Genomic DNA, 15,223 nt, shown 5'->3' with positions numbered 1-15,223 from the left:
CTTATCTTCAGAATGAGCTGGAAGAGGCCCCCCTTCTTCTTCCTCTAGATCTGCCCTTGGGAGCAACAGTCCTCTTTCCACAGGGTAAAAGAGTAACCTAATCCTGCCAAACCTTCCCTCTTCCTGTCTAGATATTTTCATTTCCTCCAATCATCCCTTACAAATTTCCAGAAATGGTTTGTCTCCACATCCCTCTTAAACTCCAGTTTGGGAATGGACTTAACCCTTGGAGTGTGGTCTCATAGGACAGAGCCTGTGGGACCACCCCCAACTTGGTTATGGTCCTATATTTCTATTACTGCAACCTAAGGTAATTCAGCATCCCTTCCTTCCACCACACATATATTTTGTTGGTTCATATTGAGAGTGTATGGAATGAAGTCCCAAGATCTTCTTAATGTGAACTACTGATGGGCCAAGGCTCTCCCATGTTTTGAAATTCTAAATGCTGAGCTTCACATTTATTTTTGTTAACTTTCTTCATGATGGCTTTAGCCCATCCTGTTCCAACCTGTCGAAAACACTCTGAATGTTGATACTGACATCCATCATATTAGCGATCCCTCCCAGATTTCTGTCATCTGCAAATGTGATCAGCATGCCTTCTATGCCTTCATCCAAGTTTTTGATGAAAACTCACTGTATTTTTAAAAAGTCTCTTAATTTAATTGATTTTGGTCCAAGTTTTGATAATTTTTTAAAGCTATCTAAAAGCAGGAGAATCCAAGTTATGAGGTTCAACCTGATTCCAAAACAATGCAATTAAAATAAATATGCTTTACAAAATTGAGCAAGGCCCCCAAAGGTAGTATCAATGTGACCCAGACTCTGGCATGGCCAGCCTGCTATTTTGGACAAAGCTAACAATTAAATTGGATAAATGTTTGTTGTTGAGGATGATGACTCTAGTCTAACACACTGAATAGTGCAGAGGCAAGCAAACACACTGGATTGATTTTTCAGTGTGGAGACAGTTCCCAGCTGGGACAACTCAAAGTGCTGGGTAGGGTTTGCCACTGAATGACTAATTAGGCCACGTAGACCAATAATTGGATAATTTGGGGCCAAAAAATCACTCTGGGGGCCTAAATTTTATGGACTGACCATCAGTAGCGATTTCCAATGCCCTGGAACAACGTCAAGACTGTTCTACAGGCTTGGCGTAGGCAGTGTGGAGCAGCTTCATCAATTCAGACAAATTGCATAAGGGGAGGCCCAAAGTTGCTTCAGGGAGGAGATGTTGTTATTTCTAGCACCCACTCTCATTGAAACCAAAGACACAGTGAAGCATGGTATTTAGGAACACAGACTTTGGGGTCCAACACACTTGGCTTCTAATTCTCTCTCTGATAAATATCAGCTATGTGACTTTGGGCACGTCACTCCTTTAACCTTTCCCAGTTTTCATTTCCTCATCTGTGAAATAGATGATAACACTTACCTTAATGGTATGGCTACATGGACCGTGACATGTGTAGCTTTCATACATTCAACAAATAGTAAAGTAAGAAGGGTCGGTCAGGGAGATATATGCACAGGGCACCGTGCTAAAGCTTTGACAAATAGCATCTTATTGACTCTTCTTCACAAACCACCCCAGGAAGTAGATATTATTGTTTTTACTCTGTAACACAGATGAGGAAACTGAGGCATTACAAGGTTTAATCGGTTGCTCAAGGTCACCCATCTACTAAATGACGGTGTTGGGATTTTCATCTAGGCCTGCATGGTTCCACAGCCCTAAGCCCTTAACCACTGCATTATTCTGTTAGACTATTATTTGAGACTTGACTTTAGTTAAGAGATGCTACTTGTAATCAGAATAAGAGTCCTCAACCTTTGGTGCTAAGGGTCTACCATGCTTCTCATTCAAAGTCTCATGATTAGGTGTGCAGAGGAAGCTTCACAGCCTATAATGAGAGTGAGGATGAGGCAAGGAGGATCGCAGCGGATATACAAATCACCCCTTCATTTCCGTCAACATTGCAACCCGGAAGGAAGGCACATAGCAGACACACACACACACACACACACACACACACACACACACTCTTTGCCAACTCTTCCATCAGAAGTCTGAAATACTGATGAGACCTGGGGAGGGCAATCCGGTAGTAGCTGCCAAGCCAGATCCACCAACTGAAGATCCCTGGACTGGACTTTCTCTCTCGTCCGTGTGCAAACTGTGTTTCTCAGTTTCCTTGTATTAGAGAGGGGGTAGCTATCCTCACAGTTCACGGGTCTTTAAATGGTGACATGGGACAATAGACTGCAATGCATAGCATGCAGAAATAACCTCATAATTGTGGTCTTTTTCCTTTCTTTCCCTCTCTGGTGAGACCCCTTACTAGAAGTTTGCTTCTCCAAGTCTTTTTCAAAACTGCCCTCCAGTAATATTTATACATTTGCTCCAAAAAAACCCTTCTCATGGTTCTCCTCTGTGTTATCCAGATTTCTGGGAATTTTCAGAGTTCAAACTGACGATATTTTACCACATCTCTTAAGAGATACAAATATTGATATGCTTTGGTTGACTTAAATAACAATCCTGGTACTCATTTATGGTTTTCAAAACCATCACTCCTGTGTGGCTGATGTTCCAAACATCCCTCTGGGGTTAAATATTATAATCATCTCCACTGTAGGGATGAGAAAGCCAAGAGCGGGAGCCAGGTGACACTGGCAGGAAGCAGCAGAAGCAGCGTTCCATCCGGGTCCCCCTGACACCTCCCAATGTCAAGACCAGAGCTCACTCCTCTCCATCAGTGGTCTAATCCCTCTGAATAAGCAGCAGGTCAATCAGTGTCAATGCAATGGGGTAAACTGCTGAAGGATGACTTGAGGCTCACCCAGATGGTTTGATCACAATATGAAAAAAGCACTAGCCACTTCCTCTAAACCACAAAAGAAATCTACACATTGTAATTCACCTGTGCAAATTTTCATTGGCACAACTACCAGGAATCCTGCAACAATGGTATGACAGGTGCAGCACTGTCAGGGTCATTTGTTAAGGCATTTAGAGATCCAATAAGGCAAAAATGATTTGGTGCAATGGATGCACCAGAATTGCTAAATGAAGTGAGAAATATAGGAAAGGTATGAAAACTGTTTAGTCCAATGCCAGGCACAAAGACATTCAATCAACTCATGTTACTAGTATCATGAACAGAGACCTGATCATTCATTTGAAAAGTAGGACATCATAAAACTTACTCTGGAGTAATCGAGATCTCTGGGTGTTGAGTCTGTTAAAGCTCGGACAAGGGCATTCATCATACAGATCGGAGGAGAAGGTGGGGAGGGCTGAGAAGGTTCCTGCTGTAATGGGCTCTTTGGTTTGGAAGGCAGCCGACCTCTCCTCCCTTTCAGACTATCTGTACGGACAACTGATGCCAAGAGAAAGAAAGAAAAAAGAAAGAAAAAATGTCTTCAAAGATATCCATGAAGAGCCATAAATCACAAAAAGGAATCAAAACACATTACAGTTGAGCAATCATTAATGAGACCAACCATTTCAAAGTGGCAATAAGTTTGGAATTATATCCACACAATGATTTAATGAGAGTTGAAACAAGCAGCATAAAAGTCACCCATACTTACATCTGGTAATGAATTAGCCCTAAAAGTCTCCTTCTTAAATAGAACAGAGATGTATGTACACAAGCTCTCTATTGATTTTGAGAAATTAGAATAAGTAGTCCTCAGCTATTTTTAAACGGTAATACACACCATGAAAGTAAAATGTTGGAAAGAAAGGGAAACTAGGAAAATTCACCCTCCCAACATCAATATTAACATTTTTTCAGTGATATCTGAGAATATGTATAAGCAAGCTGAATAAAAAGTATTATATTCATACCTTCTTTAACCATGCCAACACTGAGACACTTCTGAAATCGACAGTACTGACATCGGTTTCGACGTCTCTTGTCTACAGGGCAGTTTTTATTTGCCAGGCAAACATATTTTGCATTTTTCTGAACCGTTCTCTGAGAAAACACAATACAGAGATAGTCAACTAATAGTTTCTGGAAAGAGGTAGGACCTGACAAGATGTATTTTAATTACAATGTGAAAAGCGACAGTGCAATTCGTATAATTAGATAAATTTAATTTCCTAACACGCTAGCCTGCAGGAAAAACAATTTTATTAGTGTTAGCTGCTGACAATGAAAATCATCTCGGATTGTTCTGAAGCAAGTCTCAGGAGACACCCAAGTCTGAATGATAAAATCATATCTGAAATTACCAGGTCAACATATCATACCTTGGAGGATTAGATTATCTCCACTTTTAATATCCCTTTGGGAACAATTTTCTACTTGTTCCACTCCCCTGATTATTGCTGACCTTATTAAAATAAAATCAAAATTATCTGGGATGTACTTTGTTGGCTATCACTATTGTAAGTCAAATATCACAGTAACTGGCTTTGTGTCCCAATAGAGATGAAATCATAAAAAGCAAAATCAGGATTTGACTAGTTAAAACACATAGAAAATGTTTTTATGCAACAAAACTCACTATCACTTGATCTGCCTATCTCACTTATTTTATTTTCAAGATATTAAGATAATATGTATTGAGAGAATATTCTCTTAAGAGGATATGTATTGTAAACTGGTTATTTCTGATTTTTGAAAGCAAAATCTTAAAATTGGTTACCAAAAACCACTATCACATCTGAAAAAAACAAACAAAAAGAGTAAAATAAAACAAGGAAATGTGAGAACCATAAATTTTCAATAAAAATTCCTATTAATAGGTTATTTCATAAATGACTATTGACATAGACATCAAAATAGCCATACTGTAAACAACACATCATAAACCTTGGACTTGGATATAAAATGATGTTTTATTCTTCAGAATCACATATAATTTTAAAATGACACATGGAGAAATAATGAAGCATATTTTATGCTCCAGATTTTAAAAAACGATTGATTTAAAAAAAAATTAGAAACATTTGTGCAAGTGGATGTATTTACCATTTAGGGTGAAATTATTCAGAAATTACCTGAATCTATACAACTCCAAATAGAGCAGACAGTTGGAATTTATTTGGTAAACCTGGGCTGCATGAAAGAAAGACAAAAGAAAGAAAAAGAAAGAAAGAAAGAAAGAGAAAGAAAGAAAGAAAGAAAGAAAGAAAGAAAGAAAGAAAGAAAGAAAGAAAGAAAGAAAGAAAGAAAAAGAAATCCAGATAATTTGGGATTGGTGATCTATTTTGGGTCCAAAATTCTAGAATTACTTTTAATCTTTTCCTTTTAGCAATTCTCAACCCCCATGTATTAGTTTTCACCCTATCACCTTTTAATTTCATTTTAGGGAATGGTTTCTAAACTGCTTCTATGACTTTAAAAATCTACCAAAGCCAGATCCATTTAGTTTAAAATGCAAAATTCCAAAACACAAACATATCTCTGAGTTTCCAGCATTTAAATTCTCAACAGTCTGTAAGGGTAGGAAACTTATGTTTCCTGAATGAAGCTCTCTTTCATTGGACATGCAGTAATTTCTAAAACTCTGTTTCTTGCCATCATCCTCAAGGCTATATGCCAATTTGAGTGCTGGTGGCATTTTGCTTCAGGTATACATCTTCCCAATAACCCGAAACCTTCCTCACATTTGTGTGTGCCTGCACAGTTTAAGGACAGGGAGAGATCGTTATGGTTCAATCACAGAATTCCCATCATTAACTGCACCTCATGTCACATTTTTAAAGAATTCAATTTAATGGTAGAAAGCCACTGGGTAAAACCTGCTCCTGTTCCTTTAATTAACAGATCTGTGGGGTGGTTCTCCCCCATCCTACCCCCACCCTTTCAAGTATAGATTTGTTTTCAAGGCATTGCTGCAGAAAAGGGACGCTGTTGGGGAACACTTAATTGACATTTCTAGACTAGGAATGTATTACCACTCCTGTATTTTGGTTAACTCTCAATTATTCAGAGATGATTATATTTGTGGGTTAGTCGTACTTCTCTTAATTGTTTTTCTTTCTTTTACCCTTTTTGGCTGCCTGTTTCATTGCCCTTCAGCATTTCCACTGAAATACTGTGAAAATGAAATCTGCTACAGGAATGTGGTTAACTTGGAAAGAACCCTGGTAAAGCTTGAGCAGTTCAGACAGAAAAAAAATGGCTAAACTGAGGGTTCTACATTTAAAACATCATACTTCTGCATACTTCCTAAATGGCACTGACATATTGCAAAGTCTTTCCACAAGCATTTTCTCATTTATCTGCAGAATTTAATTAATCGCATGATTCCTAACCCCAGATCAAAAATAACTGTTGCTTGCTGGTAGGTACACCAATCCACACACATGTGCATTTTAATAAATACTTTGTAGTTTTCATTTAATAATGAACTACTGTTTTATGGCCCTTTAAAGATTATAAACTGTGTCCATAACTGTTTTATCTAATTTAATACTCATAGCCCTTCTCTGAATTTTATTCACCTGACTGGAAAATGGAAGCCTCGAAAGACATACCATGTTCAACGTCATGGATTGGTAGGTGACAGATCAAGGACTCCTATTTGAGTGTTCTGACACCAATTTTAGCACACTCCCAGATATATGCTATTGGCCTCCCAAATACTAGTTACCCAATCAGCATCTAGCTTCCGGTTTCCCTCCACCCTGCCCAGTACTGGAGTCTAGGGAGTGGTTTTTGTGGGAGAACATTTGAGGGTTTGCAGATGCCTGACATAATGGCCAAGGGAGTGGGGAGGGTGGCACAGAATTAAGTGTCTGAGACGTCTGGGAGTTGATAGCAAAAGTAGAGCAGCAAGAGTTATTCTCTTCTCCCCCTCAACAGTAGAAAGAGCGCTGACCTCAAGCGTTGAAAGAAACCAGCTGGACCTGCCAAACATGCCACTAAATCACCCTTTATAGAATGCACCAGGCTTCTCGTTCTAGGCTTCAGTTTACTCAGGGGTCAGACATGCGGGAAGCTGAAGACCCTCCCATGGTAAAATTCTCCTTTGGGTCTATGAGATAACCAACAGTGTCCACATCTGGCACTGTGGGTGGCACAGGGATGCAGTGGCCTGGTGAGATCCCAGCTTCCCTCTTCTACAGAGGGAGCTGCCCCAACCTATAACCAGCCAGTTGCTCCTGTCTATTCTGCCGTTTTAGATCTACGAAGAGGGTGTATACTTTGGGAACAAGCAAACGTGAGTTGGCATCCTGTCTCCTTCTCACTCTGAGTGTGTGTCTTGGGGTAACTTGAATAACCGCTCTGAGCCTCCACTTCCTCATCTGAGAAGCAAGGATAATTAATACCTACTTTCAAGATACTCTTAATAAAAATAGCTAGTGGGTGATCAGAATTCAATCTCAGGTCTGATTCTAGAGTCCCAGCTCTTACATGAGGATTAAATGAGATACAAAGGTCCAGGGCCTGGCACACAGACCCCATCCCCTCAGATACCCTGCATGGACAGAGGAGAACTACAATGAGGCTTTTGCATTTTTTTTTAAGGCCAGGGATCCTTTTGAGAATCTGCTGCAGGCTCTCTCCAGAAAAATGCTCATAAGGTAAAGCCAAGTCAGGAGGTTCACACCCCCTGGAGTCCATCCAGGTGGGCCTCCGGTGATGGACCTCAAGTTAAAAACCCCGGAGAGAGTGGGTGTGAGGGTGCTAGGAATGGCTACAGGAACGCACAGGATAACAATGCCACTCCTCTAAGGGGAAGAAGGCCCCTCTTGGACGCTCACTTGAGCGGGTGGCAGAGGAGGCTGGCTGCAGAGGGGAGGGGGCGCCAGGAGGAGGCGGGCGCTCACCTTGAAGAAGCCCTTGCAGCCCTCGCAGGTGCGCACCCCGTAGTGCTGGCAGGCGGCGTTGTCCCCACACACGGCGCACGTGCCCTCCCCCGACGACGAGCTCCTGTTGGGCGGCGACGGCAGGCTGGGGCTCTCGCCCAGCAGGCTGGACGCGGTGGGGGAGGCCGTGAGGCCGAGCGGCGGGAAGGCCAGCGCGGCCGCCCTCTTGGCCAGCGGCAGCCCGTACGGGTGGCCCTCGAGCGCGGCGGCCTGGCTGCTGGCGGCGGCGGCGGCGGCTCCCAGCGGCAGGCTGAGCGCGGCGGCGGCCGTCGGGTCGTAGCCCAGGTGGTGGCCGCCTGCCGGGCTGGGGGCGGGCGGGTGCGGCGGCGAGGGCTTGAAGTGGAAGAGCGGGAAGCGCGCGGCCACGGTGGGCACGGCCTTCATCGGCGGGTCGAGCAGCGGGCCGGGAGCGATGCATCCCTGCGCCGAGGGCAGCGCGTCGTCCCACAGCGCCCCCGCCTGCGGGGGGAAGCCCGGTGTGGTGGGTGTGGATGGCGGGGACTGCTTGAAGTACATGGAGGTGCTGGGCAGCACCTCGTCCTCCGGGCCGGACGGGGGCGGAATGGACGGCTGCTGCGGCTGTGGCTGCGGCTGCTGCTGGTGGTGGTGATGGTGGTGATGATGGTGATGGTGGTAGTCGTGCGCGCGGCCCTCCTCCATCTTGATCAAGGGCCGCGGCCCGGACGGCTGCATTTGGTACAGGCAGGAGGGCTTGAGTTCGTAGTTGCTCGAGTAGCCTTCCATGAAGGTACTGAAGCTGGGCAGGGACGTGGTGGCGGTGGCCGTGATCTCAGTGCTGCCAAGGTCCATGGTCAGCTTGGCGTAGTCGGGGTTCATAATCTCCGTGGTGTATTCCGAGCCGTAGGTCTGCACTGCATAACTGGAACCTGGAGGCGAAGGGCTATATTGGGCTTGCACGCAGGGCATATCTGCAGGGCAGGGAAGAGGGTCCGTCAGAAGCAGGTCAGCACTCTCTCCTAGCTGACAGGTAGCACTGGATTCACTGCTCTCTAATCTGGGAAATGGGAGAGGAAGGGCCATCCCTTTCTCCTTCTGGTAGCACAGATTTAAAGCTTCATGCTTTACTTTCTTCCCCGGGGGGAAGAAAGCAGAATCCCTGACAGACTGTCAAAGGGGCCATAGAATGCCAAAACCAGGTCTCCTGGGGACCTCTGCCCACCTTCCTTCTCCTGCCCTTGTTCTCCACCAGATCTGGGAAATTGGATTCCTTCTTTCAATAAGCCCAGTGATGTTTTGACAAGGTGGTTTTTGAGCCCTATAAACTAATTGGGGATGGTCTCAGCCACAAGTTGGGAGGACAAAAAGAAAGCCAGTGAATGCTCTGTTGGTTTATTTTTGGGGAAAGAGGCCACAAGTCCCCAAAGTCACACGCACTGATTTAGAAATCTATGAGTTAGTTAAAAAAAAAAAAAAAAGGCTGTCCTACGTGGGACTTACTGGCCAAGGGAGACTGACATTCTAACATTTTATGAGTGCCAACTGAGCCTACCCACACACGTTGTGGTCGCTTTCTCCCACCCCCTCCCCATTTCTCCAAACACAGCTCACAGCCTACACAAACTGGACCCCTGTTGATGACTTCAGCCAGCTAGGTGGAGAGGTGGGAACATAGGCCCAGGAAATGGACTCGGGGGAGTTTGTGCCATCTGCAAAGAAAAAGATCAGCAGCTGCAACAAAACACCCACCAAACGTGCTCTCTGCCATATACAGTGTATATATATATATATATATATATATATACACATATATATATATTTTTCCCCCAATTCTGACTAATAAAATATATCAGTGGCTGTTTTAAGACAACAGTTTACAGCTACTGTAATAGGTGAGTTAGCCTACAAATTTTCTTATGACAGAAGAATTAGTACCTCTGCAAAAGAAAGCAGTTTCTTAGTAGGTTCAGTTTCTCTTCCAGTTGACTATGATGAGCTCCCAAAGGGACTAGTATCCCCGGATGCTTATTATTGTTCAGAGAGGTTGAGCTGGATGAGAAGGTCTTGAGAATTATTGGATCTGATGGCTGATTTTTTTTTATCCAATTATTTCCCTTTCTGTATGGCTAACTAGAAATGATAAAATGGGCAGTTTCTGGTGGTTGGTTTTTCTGAACCAGAGGAAAAGCAGGTGCTTCACCTCTGTTTGGAGTCTATGGTATAGAACTTGTGACTAATAAAAAAAGGTGAGTATTTCACATTTCCTTTGACATCTTTCTCTTACCCACATTTCCAAATCTGATTGAGTCATGCGTGTATGGGATGAAATCTTGACTGGAAAAAGGGTGATGAAGGCCTGTTGGAAGAAGCAGTGATAAGGACAGGCCAGTTCAAGCCTTCATTTTCCAAGAAGGGCCTTAAAAACACTCACTAGTTTGAAGTTCAAGGATTACTTATCCTGCTGTCTTGTTGTTGGGGTGAAATGAAAGGCTAATGATTTAAAAGAAAGAACACTGCCCGATGTTCCATCTATTCTCCTTCCTTCAGCACCTCTACGATTTCTCCATTCGTCTTCTGTCATCTTTCCTTGGCAATCTCCATGCATTGCTCTTCTTTGTGTCTTTCTGAGGTTTCCAGCTAGAATATGAGTTTGCCTGGTACTAAGTTCTATTTATCTGCATATATAGATTACACAGTCCAGGCACCTGGTATCTCTTGGTGATTACACAGTCCAGGCACCTGGTATCTCTTTAACAAATGCATAAAGAGGTGTTATAAGCCAAACCTGCAATCCTTTCTTTTGCTCAATTCGAATTTACTCCTTGGTTTTCAGCTCAAATGCTTTTCCTCTTTTCCTCTGTCTGGGCTTTAATAATCCCAACCTCTGCATCAAATGATTTGGGTTTTATACAAACATAAATGCTCTGTATTGCTCAAAGCAAGCTCATAACTTTTACATGCATAAACTGGATATAAAAGGAGAGCAAAAATGGAGACATTAAAATGTATAAAAAGATTCTAATCTATTGGTGTATGACATTTTTCTTAGGAAAAATATTTTTGAGAAATGCAACGCTTAATTTAATCTGGCTGCTCCACTAGGTAGCAACAGGGTGTGGTATCCAGAGGAGCTTCGTGCAAGGAAGCCACCTGTGCTGTGAAATGCGTGGCCAGCAGTCACTGTCCTGGCGCTGGTCAAGTTGAACAGCCTGCCTTCTGGGTGTGTGGCTCCCCCCACCCCCACCTCTCCCAACCTGGGAGGAATAAGGGGGTCATGCCTTCAGACCTACCTGGAGGATATCTTGCGCGCTGAATGGTGGGGCTGTGGGTCTCTCCAGCGGAGGCTGAGAGGGTAGGCGGCGGGGACGTCCGGCGAGGCGAAGCGGTGGCAGTGCTGCTGCCTGGCTCCGCTGAGGGTCCAGGCTCAGGGCCGGGGCTTGCCGGACTGCGCTCTTCCGCAGTAGGCTCTGCGGGCACCGGGAGAGAGGAGAGAGCTCAAAGTGAGACCAGGGTGGTCGTCGTGGCCTGGGCTGGGCGTATCGGGAGAGGGTGGTTTGGTAGGGGGTCACTATGCATGCTACGTTAATTACAAAGAATTGTAAGGGCAAGGAAGCAGTTCTTAAGGTGAACGGGGTCCCTGGGCAAGAAGCATCACACCGCCTTGGGGGGGAGCCACAGAAAGGTCGTCAGGCACCCACTGCGCTCACCGCCGTTTTGTGGCACCCAAACCTCGTCTAAAAATACGTGCATTCTGTAATCGCCCAGAAATTGATCTCTCTTGTCCCCACAATTGGTTCTGAGCTCGCCAAGTCAGGAAAACCAAAGAAAGCACCCGAGGACGAGTTTCGACCAATTTGAGAAGTCAGTGAGTGTGCACGAGCGGAAAATAGCCGTTTTCCAACTCCACTGTCCCTCCCCCCCCAAACAGAATTTACACGTTGCATAGGAAATGCACAAGGTCCGGAACGAATGCGTGAATGCCCCGAGGAATTAAGAAAGTCTGCGCTTTTCATTCTAAATGCTAATGGAGCTTTGCTTTTATTAGCCGCGAGTTTGGGGGGCCAGGGGTCAAGCAAACAAAAGGGCACAGTGGAAATAGGCCCGCGCTGGAAACAAGGGGACAAGGTAGTTGCAGTTCCAGGCTGGTGGGGTGGGCGGAGGGAGGCCCCCTGCACCCAGCAGGAGGTATCCCGGAGGGTGGGCGACTTCGAGGTTCGGGGCCATCCGGCGGCCCCGAGGGGGCACGTTCCGGAGGGCGCCGAGCGCGGCTCCGGGGCGAGCGTCTCTGCGCATAGCCTCAGCGAAACTTTGTAGCTGGAAGCGCAGCTCCGCGGGCCTTGGGGGAAGGATCCACTGCCCCAAACTCTGGCCTACAGCGCCCCCTTTGTCTAGACCCATTCATATCTCGAGGGTTGGGAACGTGAAACCGAAAAAAAAAACAAAACACAACCCAAAAAACCCTAGGGGGTGCGCGGGCCGAGAGGGGCGTGTAAGTTTCGTCCCCCGCGCCCCTGAGCCAGCGGCTTGCCTGAAGGAAGAGGGGCGTATCTGAACCCCCAGGTCCGGTAAGCCCTCGAAAGCCAGGAAACGGGGGATTCCCTTGCCACCCCCAGCCCCAGCCCTGCCCCGGCCGATGGTACGGAAATCTTGCGCTCGCTCTAGCGCAAGCACGGGCGGATCTTCCCACGGCTGTGGCACGAGCTTCCCGTCCGCCCAGAATTTTCAATACGGGTCTCCAGCAACCTCCCACCACCTCCTGCAGTAGGTGCCCTCATTCCTGCCCTCCCCTGGGTCCTTTCGAGCGTAGTCTTTCTCCGAGGATCGGCCTCTGACTCCGCTGGGCGAGGGTTGCGTCGCCTCAAGGAAAGGGCTCCCCTCGAGCGCCGCGCGTTCGCGGGAAAGAGTCACACCACGTTTCCTACAGCCAAGCCAAGAGCCCCACGCCCCCCCCCCCCCCGCCCACTCCCATGGCCGGTTACCTAGGCAAAGCCTCCGCGCCGGGAAACACGTTCCGCCGCTCCGGCTCGCGGCCGCGGGGGCCGGGAGCACTGAGCCTCGGGGTTGTAAATTAGGTAGAAATAACTACCTCTGTCAAAGCTCCTTTCTTTCTCGTGGGCAGACGAAAGGAACACCCCCATGTTCCCCTCCCCGTGGTGAAGTATGTGGAGGAAACCGTGAAACGCACCATTGTGACCGGGGCTCCTCCGCGGAGTTTCCAACCCTGGGGAGCGGGGGCGGAGGTTGGGCGGGGGCAGTAGGAGTGGAGGAGAGACCGACAGAAAGGGAAAGACAGAGATTCTCAGAAAGACCGAGGGAGAGGAGACAAACCGCGGGGGAGAATTTCTGCGAGCGCGCGGTCGCAAGGAAGGGCGTGGGTGGGTGAGGGGCTGGAGGGAGCCGGTGTGGAGGTGGCTTGGCCTGAGGAGTCTTTGGTATTCACATTAGGAGCACCTTATACAGGTAAGATAACTCGAATGAACTCTAACCTCATTCATTGTTCCCAGTAGCCGCGTTGGGCAGTTTTTTCTTTCCTCAACTCAGTTCTATAAAATATTTCTCCGTCGTGGGAATAGAAGACTCAGGACGGATTTGCCATTAACCTCTCTCCTGGCACCCTAAGGCTCTAGGATAACAGCCCGACATTTCTGATTACCAAACTCCTTGCAGCTCTTCCCTCTGAAGAATCCGGAGGCATAAATAAAAGGCAATCTCCAGGAACGTCCTTTAGAATTAAGGGACAAATGCTTTCTCTCCTAGTACTGACCCAAGCTTCCAACGGGTTCGAGAGGTGCCTTTGGTAGTCTATCTCCGCAGGCTGCGCTCTCATAACCGCTCTCCCTTCACCACTGAGAACTTTCATTTATTTCTATTAAGAGTGAAACACTCAGAGCAACTTCTCCAAAAGTGCGAGTTCTGTCAGTTAAGAGTAAAACATTCCCACACCAAGCCAAGGCCCGAAGGAAAGGAACACCATCCCCACGCGTGTCCGGGCTCGGGAGTCGGCAATTACACCCGATTACCTCTGAAGGGAAAAGTGTACAAGGGCAAGTAGGCTACGCCAGGCAGACGTGCCTAGTGGAGCCCCAGGCTCATTTCAATACAATAAGCCACATTCCTACAATTACACCCTCTTTCCAGAGATCGTCGGAGAGACTTTGCAAACTCCAGCCACTACTGCCCATGCCCCTTCCCTCCCAAGCTTCCTCCGAGTCAACTAGCTGGAAGTCACCATTAGGTATATTAACTTGGACCCACCGGAGCCCCTATTTTCAATCCTAGTTAAAAGGCAGGAAAATTACTGCCGTTCATCACCGGAGCTGCAACTCCCTGCCGCTGCTGCCGCCGCCGCCGCCGAGAGCATCATTACCATGACAACTAGAGCCGAAATACCCTGAATTACATCGCTGGAGCTGCTACTGAACAAATCCCGGTCCTCCTCTTTGTTAGAGGCTTTTCGCCTCTTCGGGTGGGGGGAGGAATCCCGCGAGCTCTAGAGATCCCCGCGGGCCCGCTACAGGGGAAAAGTTTCAGATCAGAACCCACCGGGCCGCTCGGCGAGCAAAGCCAGAGCGAGGAGGCGAGGGGGAAAAAAACCCCACACTCAAAGTTGTCAATTTCAGGAGCGACGCCTCCCAGCGCGCCAACTTTTTAGCAAGTCCCCCAATTAACTGGGCGAATCTCATACGTACTTGAGTGCTGTGGCGGTTCCGTCTTTAGAGCGAGTTTCTAGAGAGCTGCCCCGAAATCGGTACTGGGGGGGGAGTCACAGCTGCTGTCCCGGAAGGGCTGCTGTGTACAAGCCCAGCGGCTCCCAGAGGTGGCGAGCGTCTGGCAGGGGATGCTGCGATCCCGACTCATGGGAGAGTGCCGGCGAGGGGTTCCGCTGGCGTCCTGGCTCCGGCCGCGACCAGGGGGGAGGATGCCGCCGCAGTTCCCACCTCCAAGGCCACCGCCGGCGCTGTCAGCGTTGCAAAGTGAGTCCGGGAGGGGCGTCCGGCTGCCGCGCGGCTCTGCACCCGCGAGGGCGCAGGGCGAGAGGGGTGTGAGCGCGCGGGAGAGAGTGGAGTGTGTGCGCGGAGCTTGTGTGCGCGCGTGTCTGTGTGTGCGAGTGAGGGAGCGGGTGTGAGCTTGTCTGTGTGTGGGGAGCGGAGGAGGAGCAGGAGCTGGAGGGGTGGGGGGCGGGAGGCAGGAGACTCCGCTCTCCCGGCAGCGCGTTCGCTCGCTCTCTCGGCACGTCATTTATGCCACAGGAGCCCTAGCGGCCTCTCCATAGAGTGCCTGGAATGCGAGACGTCAATGTGACGCCATGGGACGCTACGTCACCCTCCTCCTCCCTCCCCTGGCCTAGCCGGTTCCGCGTGTGCGAGGGTGTGTGTGTGTGTGTGTGTGTGTGCATGTGTGTGCGCGCGCGCGTTCCCCGACCAT

At 47.7% G+C, this 15,223-nt stretch overlaps 1 protein-coding gene across 1 annotated transcript in view; it reads right to left on the bottom strand.

The window, feature by feature from the left end:
* NR4A3 (nuclear receptor subfamily 4 group A member 3) overlaps window positions 1-10,104 on the bottom strand; it is a 32,201-nt gene extending 22,097 nt beyond the window's left edge. Inside the window, exons 1-4 of the mRNA XM_028108747.2 lie at window positions 10,083-10,104; window positions 7,802-8,769; window positions 3,863-3,992; window positions 3,217-3,389 (exon numbers count right to left, since the gene is read on the bottom strand). Coding sequence (XP_027964548.1) covers window positions 3,217-3,389; window positions 3,863-3,992; window positions 7,802-8,767 — 1,269 coding nt within the window. The 5' untranslated portion in view covers window positions 8,768-8,769; window positions 10,083-10,104. The remainder of the gene's footprint in view (window positions 1-3,216; window positions 3,390-3,862; window positions 3,993-7,801; window positions 8,770-10,082) is intronic.
* Between the last annotated feature and the right edge of the window lie 5,119 nt (window positions 10,105-15,223).

The sequence above is a fragment of the Eumetopias jubatus genome, unplaced genomic scaffold (assembly GCF_037043125.1).
Source record: "Eumetopias jubatus isolate StellerSeaLion01/CBP00866 unplaced genomic scaffold, mEumJub1_p1.0 scaffold_15, whole genome shotgun sequence".
Classification (NCBI taxonomy): Eukaryota; Metazoa; Chordata; class Mammalia; order Carnivora; family Otariidae; genus Eumetopias; species Eumetopias jubatus.
This window is presented reverse-complemented; position numbering and strand designations above follow the sequence as displayed.